Source organism: Artemia sp. Qi Xiang Cuo, chromosome 12, assembly GCF_049724085.1.
Source record: "Artemia sp. Qi Xiang Cuo chromosome 12, ASM4972408v1, whole genome shotgun sequence".
In the NCBI taxonomy this organism is placed as follows: Eukaryota; Metazoa; Arthropoda; class Branchiopoda; order Anostraca; family Artemiidae; genus Artemia; species Artemia sp. Qi Xiang Cuo.
The window spans coordinates 19,536,106-19,558,907 of NC_142805.1; the positions used below are offsets into that span (position 1 = coordinate 19,536,106).

The 22,802-nt window shown below is 35.6% G+C and overlaps 1 protein-coding gene across 1 annotated transcript in view; it reads left to right on the forward strand.

The window, feature by feature from the left end:
- The first annotated feature begins 2,668 nt into the window (after positions 1 to 2,668).
- The window catches only part of LOC148945872 (annulin-like), a 236,557-nt gene continuing 216,423 nt past the window's right edge, over positions 2,669 to 22,802 (forward strand). The window contains exon 1 of the mRNA XM_089098455.1: positions 2,669 to 3,080. Within this exon, the coding sequence (XP_088954581.1) occupies positions 2,675 to 3,080 (406 nt within the window). The 5' untranslated portion in view covers positions 2,669 to 2,674. The remainder of the gene's footprint in view (positions 3,081 to 22,802) is intronic.

Genomic DNA, 22,802 nt, shown 5'->3' on the forward strand with positions numbered 1-22,802 from the left:
AACTGCGGAGATATCCCAGAGGTCTCGAGGTTAGAAAGGACTGAAACAAAAATAAATCTTGTCTCAGAAAAAAATGAATCAGATCCAGTTTTTAAAGAGTTTTTTGATGAAATGGTTTCCTTTCCTTTCTTTATTAGTAGGCCTTTCTCTCAAGAAAAATCTTTGATATACGATCCACAATTCTCCGGGTGGCCCTAGTTAAAAACATAGAGTGCTCCAAACAAAAAATCACGGTTCGTAGAAGAAAAAAATTACTCGTAACTTTTGTATATACTCGTAACGTAATATTTTGATTCGCACGTTGAATCAAATGCATCGAAAATCGATAAAAAAAAAAACCAGTGCATTCAATAACTATCTAGGTGTGAAATAATTAAGAAGCTCTTCTGAAGATATAGTCACCCTGACCCTGCATAAGTATCTTACAGGGCCAAGTCATTATCTTCGTAACTTTTATCTACTGAGCGTTCACATATGAGCTCAAAAAGGTATGAATGAATGATTTTACTCAGTGACTAAATCGATACAGAGTCTTTCGCTATCTATTCTACAAAATAAGTCGCATGGAGAATTTCACAAATACAGCTGCAGAATACAATTTACTAGATAGCATAAAGGAAAGAATTTTTTTTTAACAAGTTTATATTTATTATGAAATTAAAACAAAAATAAACTAAAACAAAATCATATAAAAATATACAGTGAGGTTAAGCCTCAAACTAACAAAGATTATAAGTTTTAGGGGGATTTCACCCCAATCAGTTTCTTCAGTTTGCACTGTATAGACCGAATACGCGTAATTGGGCAGATTCATTGATCGAGCGTTGTGACAAGAAATGGTTAAGAGTTTGTTTTTAGACGTAGCACAGCCAATGTCATCTTAGTAATCAAGTAGTGTTTAGTCTTTTTCACAGATTTGTCTCAACAGCACATGGGATAAAGACAGGGCCAATGGAACCTCAAGCAAATACACCAGTTTAGGAAACAATTTTTATTGCATTTACTTGTAACTTCCGTTTTTCCGTTTTTAGACAACAGAACACTTCTATAATGATTCTGACTACATATGTTCAAACAGTTACAACACAACTGAACAACATGCAGTTTTTATTAATAAAACGGTGGACTAAAATACGTGCATAGTTAAAGGTTTTTGTAGGATGGGGGCCAAGAAGGTTTCAGCCCTATAAAAGATAGAAAATTACACAGATTTTCAATTCAAATGAATAATAATCCCCCACCCTATTAACCCAAAATTCAAAATTAAAAATATTATTAAAACTGATTGCACACTGCAACTATTGATCGAAAGTTTTGCCTGAATGTTTGACTTTTGTTCAACATTTAAATTACAATCCAATCAGAAAAACTAAAACAAAAACTGAACAAATATCTACAATATTGACAATACTAAAACTATGTCAATTAAAATCGATCAGAGGCAGATTTGAAAAAAAAATGTTTTCCCAGAACGAAGTTTTTCAAAGAAAAGCCGTATCAAGTCTAAGACGGGCAGAAATAAAGTAGCGTAATCATTCAAAATTAAAACGAACAGAAATTACTATCAATGAATAACATAAACCCAAACCGAATAGAAATTATAAGGAAAACACACACATAAAAAATAAAGATAGCAGATACTGATATAGATGAATCGTAAAGCGAATATAAAGCAAAATGAATGATCAAGTCATGCTTAAAATGAACAGTAATTACAAAATAGAAGAGCAGGCCTGTCGCCCTATAGGCTGTTATGCAACCTCTCTTTTACCTATTCGAATTATTATAGGTAAATGAAAGCATGAACATGAAACAATTGCTTTTTGATAAAATTGGCTCTAATTGGTTATCAATCCTTGTGTTTTATTGTGCAAGATAAGCAGCCAATAGGGTATCTTCTATTAAACACGTTTCATCTGTCTTAAATTTTTCTAATCGCAGCTTAGCCCAATTATCATTTTAAAAGACATCATTAGGAGACATCATGAAGTGTGGTTCAGCTAAGGCTCATATACAATAATATTCTACAAATGCCGAGATTACCAATATCAGTGTTTATTCAGAAACTAATATTGAGACAAATATGAGAATTTTGTATAGATTTTTTTTTATTGACATCAGTCAATCAGAAAATTGTAAAAAAAACTGATTGAATCAAAGTATTGGTAGCTAAACCTCGGTATTAGTAAGATATCATTGTGAATGGACCTTTTACCATTCACAAAGAAAATATCAGCTTCTACGAAAGGGGTGATATCTTAAGATGTTCAAGAGGGCTTCATATTTGCTGTAGTCCCTTCCCTCTCCCTACTTGTACTGCGCTGATGATACCTAATACCATTTTCACAAGAAAAATAAAATATTTGAAAAATCTTCAAATTTAAGGGATGGGGAGGGAGGGGTGAAGGCACCTATCTGCGTGTGTGTCTTTTGAGGCTCTCAAATTTTACCCAATTTTGTGGAGCTTGTATGCTAAGGCGTTGGTCTTAAATCAAAACAATACATCACGCAGAATAATCCCATCTTTAAGTTTTTATTCTCAGTTAATAACTAGCCACATTTGTGGTTTACCACCAACAGGAATTGAAAAGAAAGATTAGAAAAAAGCTTTGTACCTAAGATATCTAGTAGTAGAAACCACAGACGTAACTTTGTTCTAGTTTAGTTAAAGAAAATGGGTAATTGTATCTCCTGTATCAAAAATCTTGATAAGCGTGATTCAAATGAGTTAGACAATGTTGATAAGCCACATAAACCAGAAGTATTAAGAAGTAGCATTGAAGAGATCCCTGGCAATAAGCCAAGGCCATTATTTGAAAGAACAGATACCCCAGTTAGATTTGAATTACCACGACCTCCAGCTTCATCCAGCAACACGCTTTTATTGAAAGTAACTAGTGTGAACTTAAATATTTCAGAAAATGGAAAATCTCATGAAACTTGGAACTATGATTGGATGGAAAAGGGAAAAGACTCTAGACTTATTATAAGGCGGGGTCAATCATTTACCCTAACTGTAAGTGTATCGAGGCCATTTGATTCGAAGAAGGATATCATTTCACTGGTTTTTACATGTGCTGGTAAGCTATTAATTTTAAGTAGCCGCTACTACTTCTGCTAATGAGTCGTCGTAGCTCAAGTCCTACTAACATAGTTGCACGGGCTCCTTCTCCTCCTTTCAAACTATTCAAGACTTTCCCCTTTACTCCCACTTTTCCCCTACTTTAGCCTCAGATGGATGGACCTAAAGGTATAATTTTTTTGAGTGTATCATCCGTAAAACGTAAGAATCCTCATTTTCATCAAGTATTAACGGTAGAAGGAATAAAACCAAGGTGATTGATTATATTAGAAGGTAATTGTCAAGAGCTGAAAAAAAGTACATAAAAAAAATAAAGGTGGCCAAAAAATAGACAATTTTAATAAAATCCAAAAATGGAAAAAATACTTCATGCACTGATGCTCTCGAAAACATTTAAGAGAATGAGAGTACATCCTCACATGATAACTAAGCATCAAGGAAGACACCCCCCCCCCCTGAAAAAGCAAAAAAATAATTGAACGACTACATGCTCATGATTGTGCCTTCAGATGCAACCTAGTGAAGAACGAACTCCAGCAGTTAGATTTTGCTTTAGAGTCTTGCCTGTAGTAACCAAGAATTTAAGAAACAAGTTTTGAAAAAAAAAACTGTTAAGTGAGGAAGAATCGCTTGAGACTGATTCAATAATGGTAATTTTTCAGCTAATCTCAATGGTAGAAGCTTATTACATAAACAAAAGTTATGGGATTTCGAAAAATAGCCTGATACTTCTTGAAAATGGTATCGAATTAAAAAGAAAACTGCGGTAGTGGAGTCATCTTAGCCGAAAACACCGTATAGGAGAATTACAGTCCCCCATCTTGAGCAAAAAGGAAAAAAATTTCATCTAATGTATCAATCAGCGCGACTTTGGGGTCTTAAAACGAAATATTATTCTTTTATGAGTGTCACCGCCCCTCCTTAGCCCCCTGCTCTTTATGTAAAAGTTTTATACTGCTATGCTGAAAGCATTTATGAGTCCAACAAATTTATAGTTAGTGGGCAATTGCAAGTGTTTATTTACCGACTACCTTTTAAAGTATTTAACTGGAAATTTTCTTGTCGTGTTTTTCTCCTTTTTCAAAAATTCTGAGTTTTTTTAACGGTAGTAACTTTTGAGGGTAACTTTAAATTTCATGAATCTAATATATTCAAAAACGCCTTAAAAAATCGATTTTTGATGCATATACATGCAACAATATTGTTGTCAAAAAACTTTAGATTCAAAAATCTTTTTTAGAGGTTTGGTTACTATTAGTACAATTACTAGTTGCTCCTTACTTACAATCTATTATCACACTAAATGTCCAACATTGTAATTGATTTATTTTTCATAAAATGAAAGTTTTTTTTCTGTATTAGACATCATACTGTTTTTATTTAAATTACAAAAAAGAACCACCAGAGTCGGTGTTTTCGCTGCTCTGCTGAGAAGAAAGCTGCTCTGCTGTCATCCAGAGATTTGTGTTCATATTTCCAAAAAAAAGAAAACGTGTATGACTTTTATTATGCTCAAACTCACCAAAGGGTGTCAAGGCCCAGGCCCTAAAAGGCCTGTTGCCTTGATTTGACACTTTAATATGTAAATATTTTTATAAACCAACTTTTGATACCTACTAAGGCCTCTTTTATCGAATTAAAAAGAAAACTGCGGCAGTGGAGTCATCTTAGCCGAAAACACCGTATAGGAGAATTGCAGTCCCCCATCTTGAGCAAAAAGGAAAAATATTTCATCGAATGTATCAATCAGCGGGACTTTGGGGTCTTAAAACGAAATATTATTCTTTTATGAGGGTCACCGCCCCTCCTTAGCCCCTGCTCTATATGTAAAAGTTTTATACTGCTATGCTGAAAGCATTTATGAGTCCAACCAATTTATAGTTAGTGGGCAATTGCAAGTGTTTATTTACCGACTACCTTTTAAAGTATTAAACTGGAAATGTTCTTGTCGTGTTTTTCTCCTTTTTCAAAAGTTCTGAGTTTTTTTAACGGTAGTAACTTTTGAGGGTAACTTTAAATTTCATGAATCTAATATATTCAAAGACGCCTTAAAAAATCGATTTTTGATGCATATACATGCAACAATATTGTTGTCAAAAATCTTTAGATTCAAAAATCTTTTTTAGAGGTTTGGTTACTATTAGTACAATTACTAGTTGCTCCCTACTTACAATCTATTCCACACGAAATGCCCAACATTGTAATTGATTTATTTTTCATAAAATGAAAGTTTTTTTTTTCTGTCTTAGACATCATACTGTTTTTATTTAAATTACAAAAAAGAACCACCAGAGTCGGTGTTTTCGCTGCTCTGCTGAGAAGAAAGCTGCTCTGCTGTCATCCAGAGATTTGTGTTCATATTTCCAAAAAAAAGAAAACGTTTATGACTTTTATTATGCTCAAACTCACCAAAGGGTGTCAAGGCCCAGGCCCTAAAAGGCCTGTTGCCTTGATTTGACACTTTAATATGTAAATATTTTTATAAACCAACTTTTGATACCTACTAAGGCCTCTTTTATCGAATTAAAAAGAAAACTGCGGCAGTGGAGTCATCTTAGCCGAAAACACCGTATAGGAGAATTGCAGTCCCCCATCTTGAGCAAAAAGGAAAATATTTCATCGAATGTATCAATCAGCGCGACTTTGGGGTCTTAAAACGAAATATTATTCTTTTATGAGGGTCACCGCCCCTCCTTAGCCCCTGCTCTTTATGTAAAAGTTTTATACTGCTATGCTGAAAGCATTTATGAGTCCAACAAATTTATAGTTAGTGGGCAATTGCAAGTGTTTATTTACCGACTACCTTTTAAAGTATTTAACTGGAAATTTTCTTGTCGTGTTTTTCTCCTTTTTCAAAAATTCTGAGTTTTTTTAACGGTAGTAACTTTTGAGGGTAACTTTAAATTTCATGAATCTAATATATTCAAAGACGCTTTAAAAAATCGATTTTTGATGCATATACATGCAACAATATTGTTGTCAAAAATCTTTAGATTCAAAAATCGTTTTTAGAGGTTTGGTTACTATTAGTACAATTACTAGTTGCTCCCTACTTACAATCTATTATCACACGAAATGCCCAACATTGTAATTGATTTATTTTTCATAAAATGAAAGTTTTTTTTGTCTTAGACATCATACTGTTTTTATTTAAATTACAAAAAAGAACCACCAGAGTCGGTATTTTCGCTGCTCTGCTGAGAAGAAAGCTGCTCTGCTGTCATCCAGAGATTTGTGTTCATATTTCCTAAAAAAAGAAAATGTTCATGACTTTTATTATGCTGAAACTCACCAAAGGGTGTCAAGGCACAGGCCCTAAAAGGCCTGTTGCCTTGATTTGACACTTTAATATGTAAATATTTTTATAAACCAACTTTTGATACCTACTAAGACCTCTTTTAATACTTAGGCTAATTTGCAAATACCGTATAAAACCAAAGTAAGTTGGTTTGATTATAATGCTTCAAAAAACCTTTTTTTAGGGGTTCGGTTACCATTAATACGGTTACTAGTCACTCCTTGGTGGGAAGAAGTGAAGGGGTGGGGCTGAAAACACTTATTACAATATAAGCCTAAACTGCTTCTGCTCTTAACCCTTTTTTACAATTCAGTAGCTAGGTGAATTAAAGGATATGTGCTCATATTTGCAAAATACTTTATCTGCAACATCTTGGGAATCAATCTGATGAGTAGTAAGGCCATAGGGAATACAAATCGTGCTTGCGTAATTTGTCTTACCTCTCGCCTGAGGCATGAATATACAGTGTAGTCTAACCGGTACATTGACTTACCACGGGTTAGTCACCTATTACTACGAACGGTACATGTCTTAGCAGACGGGTTTTTCTGAGCTAACAGCCATTTTTTAGAGGTCAAACAGAGAGAGAGAGAGCGGCGGTCACACTAACTTGATTGGTAGTTGGATTCGGATATAAGGAGTAATTTTCATTTTAGTTCATGTTAGCAATAGACTTGATTTAAGTGAGGGAATAGTTCATTTGAAAGAATATTACTGCAGAAAAAAATGAGTGGTTCATTTACAATATTGGATATTAATGATGGAACCGACAGCAGCAGCAGCAACGATATACGAGTACCCAATGTAGCTGTGGAAATAACCGCTGGCTGTAGACTATGTCTTGAATGGGATAGTATGTACGCTAGATACGTGATATCATTAAGCAAGTTTAAGCAGGAGGAGCAACTATGTTTTGCTGGAAAAGTGAATATTCTCCATATAAATAAACTTCGGTCAGCATTAGATGTTCTATCGAAATATATTGATGAGAACAAAATGCATCAGTGAATATTATTATTGTAATTATGTTCAATAAAAATGTTTCTAAATCAATGGTATTTTTTTTTTCTTTCTATAGTAGACTAGCATATATTTTCTAGAGTACAAAAGAAATTCTGGTTAGTCTAGAGTTGATTGTGAAAAAGTTAGGACTCTAAAAAATGAATAGATTCGAGAAAAAGTTAATCATGAGGAATATAGTTCTTATGGACAAAAGTTTGATTCTAGATAATGATTTTCTAGAGTTGTCTATTCAAAGGAAAATATTTTCTCGGGGATTGCTTGTTGATATAATGAAAACTGATTCTCCATCATTAGACTATTGTATGAAGCTTCTACATCGTGATCCAAATGCATTTAAACAATTTATTGATATATTGATCATGACACGACAAGATGATAATGTGGATAGGCTTTTAAACAGTAGTTTTGAAATTTGGGAAATTTTTCATGAAAAAGATGATGCTCAAGCATGATTTACTACTTTCTCTCTCTCTCTATCTCGAACACTTTTTTTTCTTTCTACGTCAGTTTCATTGTGGTAGTGAGAGTGTCAACACATAAAAAAATGTTCCATATATGTCCATTATGTGTGTACTCACTGGGCATTTGGTCATCATCATGTGAGAATTTCACAATCATTGAGGAGTATGATGAAAAGTGTAGATTATGCAACCCGTGTAAATTGCATAGAGGATATGCTGTACAAATTAAAGGTTGTAATTCCTGTCTTGAAGAGGTGTGTGACTGGCATCCTAGAGGCCACCTAAGCTCCAATTGTCATTCTGATAAATGTAATCAGTGGGAGAATACATATCCCGGTATGATTGGAAAGAATCCTGACCGTGATTTTAGTTTATTGCTACGAGATTGGTATCGTCGTGGTTTTAGATTGTTCTGGGAGGAGGAGCCGGGTCAACGATTCAACTGCTGGAACAACAAAAGAATATGGTTTCTACGTCATCGTTGTGAAGACACTGGGTGTTATGATTATAATCCCACTGATTTTTATTTGGCTGTGACGGAATGTGATTCAACACTTGAGGACACTGTTTATGAAATTACTTCAAATAAGCAAATTGAAACATGTGAATTCCATAGAATGAATGAGAATAGTATCATTGACTATACAAAGATATATGACAAGAGTGAAGTGATGCTCTACTGTAGGAAATGTGACCCTGACATTGCAGTACATCAGGATCAGTACACTGTGAATTCAGATAATCTAAATGCACTAGTTGTTGTAGACAAATACCTAGTAGTTTATTAAATATAAAGATTATAAAATTAGTTTTATAATTTATATAATTTTTTTTTTATGAATAAAAAATTTCTCATAAATCTTTAGAACATTTTATTATTAGGGCACAAAAATCAATATTAAATACACTTGTAATTATTTTCTCCACTAGAAAGTCGTTAAATCGAGGTAAGTCAACGTAGATGTTGAGAAACTGCTTGTAGGTGTAGCCACGACATCTGAACATGAAAAAGAGTAGTGCATTAAAGCCACTTGTCTTAATTACTAACTCTTTGACACTCTATTGATTTTTAAGACTGTTAGTCCTCGACTTTTCAATACAGTCGGTGTTGTATTGAGTGTAAAATGTATACAGTATACCAAAATTATCAAAGAATTCGATGTCCTTCGCTGTTAGAAATATGCATAGCAATGGACCTGTCTTCAAAGTTGATGGACTGTTATTAACAATGAATAAGTTACTGTTAATGCTCGGAATTTTTTCAATGAAGTTCGATGGTAGGCAATAGGTAATGCACTGCAAGATGTACGAGTCTATAATAAATATACTAATTATTTGGCTTTTGTTCAGGGTGCTAGATCTAGTATAGCACTGCCGTCGGGTGTGATTTCTTAATAGGTTTAAAATTGACTCAATGATCTTAGATTGATAGTCTCCGTCAGAATATCGGCAAATGTACACTCTAAACATACATTCCCAGTTCGTACTATGCTCATATCCTGAGTGCCAGACAAGTCCAAAACAATAACCCCATGATTTTTTGAAAACATCGAATCTGTTATTCCATTTTCAAATAGTTGAGAGTCTTGATCTAGGGATTGCATGGTCAACTCGTACATAGTTCTGAAGGATTTTTTGTCAAACGATAGAGTCAACAGTGGAATACCATTCACTTTGCAAACAAGGCTATATAGAACGAAAAAGTTGAAAACATGGTGGGATGCAGCCCAGGATCCAACGGCACTGCCACTCTTCACAAAGACCAAAGCAAATTTTGTTGGGATTTCTCCATTGATAAATGGTGAATCGCTATCGCTATGAGAGCCGATGGCACTGTGACATTGATTGATGATTGTATGGGGAACAAGAAGTTTAATGTTCTTACCATTGGCTCTTAGCGTTTCCATTACCAATGCAACAGAGCTCATAACTTGTTGTTTTCGGACGTGGAGACTCGCCGACGTGATAGGAAAAGTTGCATCGGGTGCTGCAAGAATTGTTTTTCTCAAAATTAAATTCGATTTGGCCATCTGTAACTTTATGTCAATCTTGACATTGGGGGGAAGCCATTGGGATATATTCAATATCTCATGATTTAATTTTCCAACTAGATGATACTCTTGGCTCACTGCAGAAGTCAAGTCATCGTCGGTGTCAACACCTGATCTATATTCATAGCAAAATGATTATCCTCTCAACTCCTTGTATGCCTTTGGCGTCATCATCATAGATTGTATGTAGCTTGCATAGTTTGAAAAATTATTGCTAGTGCTCACCAATGTTCCATTAATGAATACATTAATTTGTTTCAATAGGTTGTGTAGAATACAGTTCTCGTAGGAGAGACCATCACCGGCATTTGGAGTTGTATTATCTGAGTTGTTGTTCACCACAACATTTAAATCAATAAATGTTGACGACAAATCAATGAAATAGTCTTCATTGGAAAATATTTGAAAGTGTATAGTGTCCGAGAGGGGTTGTTGGGGGTGAAATTGCTCAGAGTAGCCATACTTGACACTGACATCAACATTTTAAGCATTGAATAGATTCAATGAGGAGCTAATTGATGGATATGATTCCTTGTGGGGGAGATATGTCAACTTAAGAGAAGAAATCCTTCTTTGAGCTTACAATCTTTTTCTTTTTCTTCTTCTTCTGCTTGTTGGTCTTCGTTGTTTTAGTCCTCAAATTCCTTGTTGATGTACTATGCTTTCTGCCTGGGTGGAGACTGATGAGTGAATGACTTAAACGCATCCTTTTCAATCCCTCTCAATTTGGTCGAGATTTTAGTCGCTCACCAACTGCTCATGCTGATGATCTAATGTTTTCCTTAACACTCTCCCTGAAATTCTTGCCCGACCCCCAGTCCTGTAGTGTGGAGGCAGCAAAATTTGACGTAGCAGGTACAAGATATTTTCTGGCAAGGGGTAGTGCAGAACGAAATAGCCTAGCAAACCAGCTACCAAGACCGTAGCCAGACATTGTAGTACGACCCTTGTAGTAGTCCAATCCATTGCCTATTTGACGTGGACTCAAAGCACCAACATAGCAATCGATATCGTGACAGACAAATGGAATTCTCCTATTGTTCATTTTAGGTGATTGTGCTTTCGTTGACAATGGGTCGAAAATGACATGTAATCACTGCTAGGCCTGTTGAAATTGCTAGAGGATCACCTAATTCAGTTCTTAGTGTTAACTGACAGAGTTCCAAATACGAAGTGTTTACAGGAACATACTCAAGATGCTTTATATTGTAGTGATGAATATGCTCTTGATTGGTTTTTCGTTCAAGAATTCTCAGGAGGGGAACATTTGAATTACCGACTCTCGATGTTTCCACAAATGAAGCGTAGAGAAATATACAAGTGTCTGTGGACAAGGCAGGTGGGTAGTCAGCAATAATGAAATTAGTGTTTCCGGCACTTTTACCATTGATTATATTGAGCTTAAAGCCAAGAACATCCCTTAGGTTGTCATTGAGAATAACCGTTTCGCTGGCAATAGGTGAACTAATGTAGATCTTGCCCTCCTCCTTTGAATAGTTGAAATGAAAAGCTCCCTTTTTACGAGCGGAAATTCTTTTATTAATAAAATGACATAAACAATTCATACAGGTGAGTTCCTCGTAGAGTAATTCAACATATAATCCATACAATTGATTTTTTGAATTTGTTCTTGATCACCTGAAGGTGGTGGTGGTGGTGGTGGCCAATTATAGAGTCTAATTTTTATATCATATTTACGATCCTTTCTCAGGATGTCGTAGGTATTTTTGAGAATACAGTCAGCAAGAGCCACTTCATACGCACCGTCAAATTTGATGGCGGGGGAGAGTTTTGTCAAAAAATCACTTGTCGTATTCAAGTCGTTTTAGAGAGGATCGGAAACGTTGGACATGAATGTTATATAGAAATCATGGGGCATTGTCAATATCTTCAGCACCGATCCAAGAATCAAAATCAGAGTTGTATCCTAGCCACCGAACAAGTAACTGTTTCTTACCCCTGCGAGTACGTGTCCTTAATATCTTTTCAATTTGATAGATTTCACTAGCATTTTTAACTTTTTGCAATTCATAATCATAAAAGCCGCCGAGAATCTCTTCATCTTTGGTATCACGCAGGCGATAAGTTATGGGTTTAGTGTCTAGGATTTTTTCCACTTTAAAAAGTTCGGTGGACCATAAGTAATTCCCCTTTTCAAAAACATTAGTTGTTCTATTAATTCGAACGGTAACACCAACATTGAATTTAATTTTCTTCTTCTTCTTGACAACCGATTCATTGGAATACTGTTTAAGAAAGGTGTCAATTGTATCATGATCAGAATGATGAACTTGCGTTGGCGTAGAGTTGGACAATGATCGATGAGCTCGTTGATTATAAATCAACATTATTTTATCAAGATCATGAATAAAAGCCGATGTATTTTTCAATGTAAAATATCTTGAGATTAAAAGTCGAATAGTTATTATCAATCGTTTGGCCAATGCAGCCTTTATAGGACTGTGACTATGGTAGAGCAGTGTACTATATTTCTCTAGTGCTTTTGCAACATGGTGATTAACAAACTCACTACCGCGATCCGTTCGAATTTTTTTATATGAATCCTGTTCGAGAATACTTTCAATGGCCTGAGCAACTTCAACACCTCTCTTTGATCGCAATGGAATTGCATATGCATAGCGACTATAAACACTGATTGCAAGTAGGATGTACTTGTACGGTGTATTGTGACGTCGTTGAAGCTCATCTAGAGTGAGGAGATCTGCTTTTATTGTATGGAGCGGGAATAAGACTTTTGTATTTCGCTATTGATTGGCGCAAAGTCTATGAGGCTTATATGAAGGGCAGCTTAGTTCATTTTGTAGATATCCTTGCACACCTTGAGTGCGAGCACAAGCGACTTTGGAAATAGTGGTAGGGGAACTTAAAATCACTATCTTACCAAAATTTTCTTAAGCCCAATTCACAACTTCAACCATTTTGAACGTAAACACTTTGTGTAACATCCGCTACCCTTTTGTATAGTGGCTGTGGGTGGTGGTGGTGGTGGTGGTGGTGGTGGTGGTGACATTGGCTTTATATGTCTTCGCTTTTGTCTAGCTATCAGCGGTGTGCTAGTATTTTCCAAAATTGATTTAAAATCTTCTTCTTCTTCTTCAACTTCATTTTTTAATGGTGTCTATGTTGTTGTTGTTGATGATGCACGTTCATTTAATATTTTTAGAATTTGTCTATTGTCAATAAGACTTTTGGGGAAGTTTAATGTATTTAGAAAGTTGTATAGATAAGTGTCAAATGATAATAGTCCCTTATGATTTGTAACCATATCATAGATTAAATCAAGTAAGTTATAACTTTTGCCCTGAATTATAATCCCTTCCACATTACTCTAAGCTTGAATGTGATCACTTTCCATGAGATTGGATAGGAGTCGGTGTTAGTTTTTCAAGAAATTAGTGGGGCCTTATATTTACAAATTTCAAAAAAAATTAATCCAATTCCTCCTTCTTTAATTTTGTTTCAGCAGCAGCAGACTCTTGAGGAGATGATTCTTTTTTGAGGTCAATAGCACCAGCGGCAGTGGGCTTCGACCAATAGCACTTGTGTTTGTCCACTTGGAGAAATGCATCTTGAAGTAAAAGCAGTTTTTTATCATCCTCAATATTCTCATTGTCAAGGAATTTACTCAGATTGTTCTCAAAGTGTTCCACGGGTGAGAGAGCGAGTTCTATTGGAGTCAATTTATAGGGTTTTGCCATCTAGAGAAAACTATTTACAAGTCCTGCAATTATTGGTAGTAAAAGTGTGAAAAAGCTACCGCCCGCCTGAAGAAGTCGTTTCTTTTTAAAATTCTTTACTTTCTTTTTAGAGGCCAATGTACGTACACTGGAAAGATGTTGCTTTTCCTGTTGCTTAACTACATATGGCACTTTAACATTAACCTCGGTCAAATTTAAACAAAGTTAGGATACTAGATTAATGAAATCATTGTCAATACCATGTTTGAGTATTGCTTTCCTAAGCAGAGGTTTTGAAGTGCTTAGAACTGAAAACAAATGTCTATTTTCATGTAGTTTCTTCAGTGTCATGATAGCGACTAATAGGTCTTTTTAGTGTTCACAGGGAGATATACTGTAATTTCATTGTCACAAATATCTGTGACTACACGCAGATCCTCGGGTGTATTTTGATTAAGATCCAATAGGATGTAGCCATAGGGTTTATTAGTTGCCTGATTGTATGCTGAGAGCAGAAATTTGGGGGCGCCTGGATAGATTTGTTTATTAAGAGTTATTAGTGAGCTAGAATCACGAACAACTCTGTAGATGATATAGTAGGTACAGGTCAATGCAAGTTTTCGCATACACTTCCTCTGATGAAAGAGATTGTGTAGAACCAGAGTATCGGAAATCTGTTCATGATGAGAGCGAACAGTGAACAGTTGTAGCATTTCTTGGGACCATTGTTCAATAGATTCAGCCAGATCGTCAATAATCAGCCAAGAGTTTGATTCAGTAATGTTGAAAACATCAAGTCCCTCTATTAATTATACCTGCACCAATCCTGTCGAGGCAATCGTATTCATTTTATCGCATGTCTCCTGCCAAATACTGTAACAATAGTTTATTTTTTCGGCTTTTCAACAAAAATTTTATCACAATTTTTAATTATTTTAGTTAAGAGTGTTGTTTTGCCTGACATTGACGGTCCACACAGAAACGATCTGAATGGTATTTTAAATTGATACATGTTCCCTTCAACAGTTCACCTAGACAACTAACTCGAGACTATGACTGTCTAATGACTAAATAATTTCCCTATTACTACTAGTACATTAAAGAATAATAATAATAATAATAATAATAATAATGATGAGAAGAAGAAGAAGACGAATAATATTTTCTTTTATTATAAACATAAAAAGGTAACAATAATTTTAAAAAAATACTACTTTGAAAAAGGCACATTAAACATGAAAAAAATACACTTTTTAAATTTATTTATAATAAAAAATATAACATTTACATAACCACTAGAAAAAAAAACACTTAAATAAATAAACTTTTTTGTTTATTTATTTATAAAAAAATACAACATTTATTGGAATAAAGCACTTGAAATATCACTTTTATTTACAGCATTTTAAATTTTGGGGTCTCCCCCCGGGGGCGGCCGCTGCGGCGGCCAGGGGAGGGCCGGGAAGCACCAGGGGCCGGGGGGCCCGCTGCGGCGGGCCGGGGCCAGGGCCGGCATTAAATAGTGGAAATTGATCTGCCTTGCACACACACACACACACACACACACATTGAAAATTTTTTGTGATAAAGAAAAAAAGAATTTAAAAAAAAACACCCAATTACCCAAAAAACCCTCCCACCCAATTTATACTTCTTTTTTAAATGAATTTAAGTTAATTTTTATAAGACAGAGTTGTTTTCTGTACTCTATACATTCAAATCGGTCTGAAATTAAATAATTACCGTGTGGTAGTACCTTCACACCATCCTCAAGTACATAGACTTTGTCCGATATGGCAGACATGGCGTTTTTCTCAACTCTAACTGTGTAGTTTTTAAATTGTAAAGAGCGAATCGCCATGACTTGCGCTATTTGGACTAAATTACGTTCCACACAGTTTCTATGCACATTGATGTTCAAATTATTTTTTACAAAGTGTGTAGGTACCCCCTTGCAAACTTGTTTGATATCCTTGCTGTGCGTTTCCACACAGTATACCTTCGGTCCAGGAAACACACCACCGGATATCAGATCGCTACCCGTTTCAGATTTTAGCATTAACAATTGATTTGGGGCCTGGCGTTTCACTAGCTCTGGGTAGAGGGATTCGTCCCAGTTAGTGTAGTCCATTCGTGACCTAATGTACTCGCCATTTTCCAAATCATTCAATAAATTTTCAGTTTTGACTTTTAACAGGAGTGAATCAGTGTCCCCGTAGTACACTTGAACTTGTCCCTCAATCGGCCACTGTACCTTGCATACATTATAATAAAATGACAACATGAGTTTCTTGGATATTTCAGCTATTGCACTTCCGCCTGCAATATTTTTATTTAATACAATGTTTCTTTTCTTGTGATGTAGGAGCACCATATTAGAGTCTATGATTGTGAACGATGTGAAGTTTGGATCCGCAATGATTCGAGCACAATCTTTGGGGTTGGTTACAATGTCACATCGACTTCTGTGTCGTACGCTTTCGCACATTTTACCGAAAGCTGAGTTCAAAATGAGTTTATAGACTTCTTTTTCAACTCTCGTTTTCGCTTGTGAACGCTTACTAACAAAGGTGTCAATAAACGTTTTCATGTAAGGCTTTTGATCAAATTGTAGGGCTCTATGAATCTTTGTGACTTTGAAACCATTGGACACCATCTATTTCAATAGCACGTGATGAACAACGATATTATGTTTCGGGTTGAGGTCGGCAATTACTTTTTGTTTTGAAGGTACCCAGTGCATACTTCCGTCCTCTACTAAAGATAAATTGTAGGGGCTCAGAGAGTCCCTACCCACCCGTCTATTTATGCACGGAAAAACAAAGTATTTTACCGAATCACGGATTTCCATGGTTATTTCACCGTCAATTTCAAAAAACCATTCCTGTGCCCCATTCTCCTCAACACTAGCAATGTCGGGAAAATTCTAAGCACGGGGATTATCTAGCCATTTATAAATGCCAAATGGCAATCAGTAGTGAGACATTGCCGATAGGTAAAGAGAATTCATATCCAAAAAAACTGCGTCCGACTTTTCATCGGTGTGCTGTCCACTCGGATCAGTTTTCATGATACGATCCCCGTGAAAAACATATCCACCCCTCATTGATCTCTCTACAAAAAGATGCTGATCCACATCGGCGATCAGACCTATTTCTTTTTTACTGATTTTAAGTATCAAGTCCATCACCAAATGGGGAGTGGAAAAATAATAACCGAAATCCAACCAAAATTCCCCATAGATTTTATCCGTATTTTTGCACACAATGTCCAGAAAAATGAGTACGTCAATGGCAAATTATTGTTTACAATAATCACACTAATTTTTACATCCACCCTGTGCCCAAACCATCTTAGCACATTCGTAGTCACTAGTGGTGCACTCACTCTCAGTAAGAGAATTGTAAAAAGCTTCAATGGGCCGTAATGACACCTCATCTAGCCTCGAGCCAGAGTTATAATAATCATATGGATATATACCCTTACACGTTAATAAATCATACATTTCATTATCGGGGAAGCGCTGTTTGAGGAGGGAGAAGCTATCAAAATTATCACTTTTCTGCACCTGAATCAATTAACTTAAAGATTTGGGGAAGAAGCAGAAATAGTCTAAAAAACGGATTTGATTCAGACACTCGTTAACCTTGTCAACTGTTTTCCACATGAATTATATTAGCATTATCTTCCCCGATGATTTGAGTATGATATTATATAAAAAAGAACCATCTATCCATGTGTTATCTACAACTCCTCCCTTGGCAATGCGGGCCAACGCCGGAAGACCAAACTTTAAGTCGTCATTGGAATTGTGTATAAAAACAGGTACGAAATATTGTTGTCTAACGTTTAAATTGCATGACTGGTGTGCTACCCCTCTAAAGTTACTCCCTCCCGATGTAATTTCCTGCCACAAATGATCATGGTAGATCATCTTCCTCCTCCCCCATTCCCAACAACATCATCAAATTCTACCTTGCAAACCCAACAAATTTTACGATTTTTAATGTCCACTATGTCATCTGGTGATAGGAGCATAGGATAGTTTGTATAACGAAGGCGCGAAATTGCACCATTCGCTGTTTTGATTAGACTGACCAATGCCGAGCGCATGCAGTCTTCACCGTCACTCAAAATCTCAACTACATCCAACACTTGTATGGTACTATTGGAATTTTGTTGTGTATGAGCGTAAGACACCCCTTTGGCTTCGTATATTTTAGCATGATTATAATTTAACGGATCGCACAAGTCTGTCAGCTTATCTTCACAGTCTAAACCGATCTTATTGCTCGGTAAAAGTATATTTTGGAAATTGGAAAAACATAAAATCACTCTACCTCCACTTGCTGTCCCTCACTATTCGGTATCCATGTCGTTTGAAGTGTGTCATATGATCCTTTAACTTTAAATCAGAAAGAAATCTGGAGAGACATACCGGACATTAAGAACAATCGCCATTCCACTTTTACCATCCCTCAAAACCCTACTAATATCGTTAATCAGATTAATACGACCAATTGAATTGGAGTACGTGGGTGGGGTGTATAGAAGCCACACCCAATGTTCTACTGATTCAATTGAAGGAGCCCGCACTGGAAATAATACACCCTTTTTATCGGAACGCTGACCCTCTTCAAATTCTGGCTCATACTGTAACACTGTGACACCAATCTTTAAATGTCCATTAGCCCAGTAAAAAATATCAATCCCTTTTAGTGTCACGGGATATTGACCATTTAAACAATTAAAATTTACTTTGGGGAACTTTGAACCCTCCCTACCATTAACTGCCATTTTGTCCAACTTTTTCCTAGATGCAGCTATTTTAAGTGGTCTGTATGCTGCAATTAAAAATGCATACTTGAAACACTGCAGCCTCATATCGAAACAGATTCGTTGTATCCCCCTACACCCCTCTAAATCTGAATGACATTTTAATTCAAGATTCCCCGCTCCCCCTCTTACGATAAAGTCCTTTTTAAACCTACAAATATTAACATTTAAACTTTCAATAAATAAAACCACGGATCCACTACCCCCCTCGTTATAATTTTTCCACTTACTTTGAATAATATTAACCCAATTTAGAAAAACCTCCCCATAATTTGATAAATGCGGGTGAATTGCCAACATCTCTTTGTGCAAGTATTTCGAATACATCTCACCCGCGCTTTCATTTAAAAAAAATATTTTTAGTGCTATTGATGCTTTTGAACTGACCCCCACTCCCCACACCCCACTGTGTTGTTCAAGAATGGCTCTAATCTTATCAGTATATGAATGTGTAATGGCCAGGGGATCTCTTATTATATCCCCCGACACTAGAGAGTTAAAGGGGTCACCGAATTTGGCGCTGTAGACCAATGTTTGGTGCAAGGCAGAGTTGGACAAAAAAAAATCCGGAAGAGGGGATACTGTTGCTGTTGTATTACTATTACTATCTATATCATTAAGTGGAATGGTGGAGGGTGACAGGGAATTGTCAATAACACCACCACTCCCAGTCTGTTCAATCACATTGCTTGGATGTAGCATGAGGTAGTCCCCTAGTACATATTCCAAGGTGTTTGGGGACAATTGGTCGAGCCAGCCTGTATTGTCCTGTGATGGAATTTCATTATGAGGGCCCGGTTCAGATGCACTAGTAGCATCACCTAAATGTTCACGCATAAAACTTTCTGTCCACTCCGGATCCTCAAACTTGTCAATATCACATCTTAAGTTATCTAGGCTTGCCATTTCCCCAAAAAAGTCATTAAGAAACCCCCTATCCCATTCCACATTCTCTAGAACTAGTGTAGGTTCATCCCTGAACTCTGTTGGTGGTGACAGAATTGGTTCTGTAAATACACTTGGTTCATCACCCAATGTTGTCGGTGGTGGTGGTGCTATATCATTATTTTTTATGTAAATATATAAAATTTTTATTTAAATTATATTTTTTATGTAAAATAACCATTATTTCTATAAAGTTAATAAACTATGTCAATTTCTCATAGTCATTGTCCCACCATCACCTGAACAATTAAAAGAAGAAGAAAAAAATGGTCCTTTTTAGAGCCCCCCTGGGAGGACCCTTGGGAACCGGGAGCTTCCTTCGAGGTAGGAGGATCGATGCCCTTTCGAGTTGGGATATCGGACTTCACAACACTGTTCAAATAGAACAGCCTCAAATTCTTTCTCGAAAACATCTTTTAAAGTGTCCCTAAGTGTTTCAATGAAATAGAGTTCGCCCAAATAATGTTTCTTGACAACACTGTGAAGACATAATTGGAGATTATTAAAAACCTTCTTCCTATGTGTTAATATATCTTATCGGAGATATACATCCTGTTACAAGAACCTCACTTAAAATTCAAATTATATCTATCGACCGGATTAAAATTCAGATGTAGCGATGGGAGATTTTGATAAGCGCCGGATGTGCGCAAAAGCTTAGTGCAAAACATACCCCAGTTTAAGAATGGTTGTCATCTGTGAAATGGCGAATTATCTGTTTTCATATAGTTAGTTTGTTTAAGGGAATATTGGATTATTGCATTAGAAAAACGTCTAGGTTAGAAGAGAAGTTACAAGGTAGGTTTTTTTAGAAATGCATGATAAGCTATTTCAGTGTTATAAGCATTCCTTTACATACTGCTAATTTGGTTAATGAAAGAAAATGAAATAGAATTATTATAGAATTGTTTAGAAACAAATTTAAGTTTTACTCATCAAAAGCTATGCGCCTGAGAAAATTTACCTTATTTTTGAAAATAGGGAAAGAAAAAATTATATACTTACAAATTCTGACTTGGCTTCTACATCTGAACTCCTTGGCAAAACATGAAGGGGGTCAAGCTCACGATCTTGAGTAGGCTGGGCTGAGGCATTATCAGAAGCAGTCCATTCTCTTTTCAACTTCCTTCCGGCTTGAGTGGAGCTGACACTGGCGTCAGAGGGCCCTGGTACTATGAGTTCGGGGGTCGTTGGTTGGTCTAGATCGTGTGTAATTCTACCATTATATTTGATAATTGTGAGCCTTGCGGCTGTAATTTTGGCATCTCGGATCAATATCGTTTACTTCAAAAAATGGGGGTTATTGACCTTATAAACTTCCTTTAAAAAAAAGGAAAAATTTACAATGAAAAAAAAACAACTCCCCTTTTTACATCGTTTTTTATAAATTATTATTATGCAAAATTTTACCCTCCTCCTCTTGTGTAAATGAAAGACTTTTATTTATAATTAAGGGGTGATTAATATAATGGCTTAAAGGTGTTCCTATTATTATTAATTTCTTACTGCTAAATAAAAACGAACATAAATTATAACGTATGTGAGGGAGGGTTCTCCCCCAAGTCAATACCTCGCTCTTTACGCTACAATTTTTTTTAGTGCTTTCAAAAGAGCTATCTATTACAATTAAAACGGCTTTGTGATTCACTGGGGTTTTAATCAAATTTTTTTTTAAACGTTTAACGTAAAGAGTGTGGTATTGACTAAGAGGGGACCCCTCCCCCTCATATACATAATAACATATACATAATAGAAAAAAACAATAAAAAAACAAGCGATACGGCTCAATAGTAATCCAAACTTTTTAAAACGGAATTTTGATGTTAATAAATGTATCAAAAGAATGTGTTTATAATGCTGATTCTAAATATATAAATTTTATTAAGTTTAGTATTACTCATCAAAGGCTACGAGCCTGAGAAAATTTACCCGATTTTTTAAAGAGGGGGGGGGAACACCCCCTAAAAGTGAATGAATTTTAATGAAAATCACACCGTCAGATTCAGCGTATCAGAAAACCCTATTACTTAGGTTTCAAGCTCATATCTGCAAAAATCTGCAACTTTGTATTTTTTGCCAGAAGAAAAATACACGAATATAGAAGTTAGTTACGTGAGTTAATTTGTAAAGACATCCATTTAGCAAAAGAAAAGTAAAATTTTTATACAAATAAAAGCTACATTAACTAAAAAATAATCAGAAATTAAAAAAAAAACAAGTTTTTTAAACTGAAAGTAAGGAGCGACATTAAAACGAACAGAAATTATTCCCTATATAAAAGAGACTGCCCCCTCCTCAACGCCTCGCTCTTTACGCTAAAGTTTGACCCTGTCTCACAACTTTATTTTTTAAAACAATAAAAAACTTTAGCGTAAAGAGCGAATCCTTATGATGATGATTTCAAATATATCAGTTTCATCAAGTTTAGCTATACCGGTCAAAAGTTACGCGCCTGAGAAAAATTTGCCTTGTTTTCGAAAAAAGGGGGAAACACACTGTAAAACTCATAGAACTTTAATGAAAATCATACCATCAGAGAACCCTACTATAGAAGTTAAAAGCTTCCACATCCAAAACTGTGGAATTTTGTATTTTTTGCCAGAAGAAAGATCACGGATGTATGTTTAGGCCTACATGTTTTTTTTGTTTTTTTTCCCTGGGGTGATCGTATTGACCCAGTAGTCCTGGAATATCCCGGGGGTCTAATTCGAACGGAAATTAAAAGTTCTAATGTCCTTTTTAAGTAGCCAAAAAAAAAAAAAAAAAAAAAAAAATGGAGGGCAACTAGGCCCCCTCCCCCGCAAATTTTTTACCAAAGTCAACTGCCGTGACATCGGAATTATACAAAACCCGTTTATAGCAAGAACCTGTGAAATTTAACCCCCAAAACTCTCACACTCTTTGTAACACGCGAGCTTTTCGTTCAAACCGGAAAAATACCGCATGTTTGGAAAAAGCTTGTTTCTGAATGATAATGAACTGTTTTTCAAAACAATTAAAACTTGTAGACATAGCTGTGGGGGAGAGATTTTATTTACATAATAGAAAAAAGCGTGCTTTGCCGTTTCTATCGAATATACACCTCATATTCTTAAGATTTTGTATTGTTGGAGGGGAGGGGGCTAAGTCCCCACTGAAATTTGAATTTACTAGTAAAACGTTTTTCTTTAATTTTTTTTTTTGGGAAATAAAAGAATGAAAGTATACTCCCATTGAAAATAGAAATATCCATTGTTTCTGAGTTAATAATATATGGTGTACTATAAACAATGTCTTAAAACACAATGAAAATTGGGATACAGTTTACGGACATTATATCGGGTTTTTTAAATGAGTACACTATACCTCGCCAAGTTTTTTAAAAAAACGACTAATCAAGTTATTATATTGATCAAACCACCAAGCTTT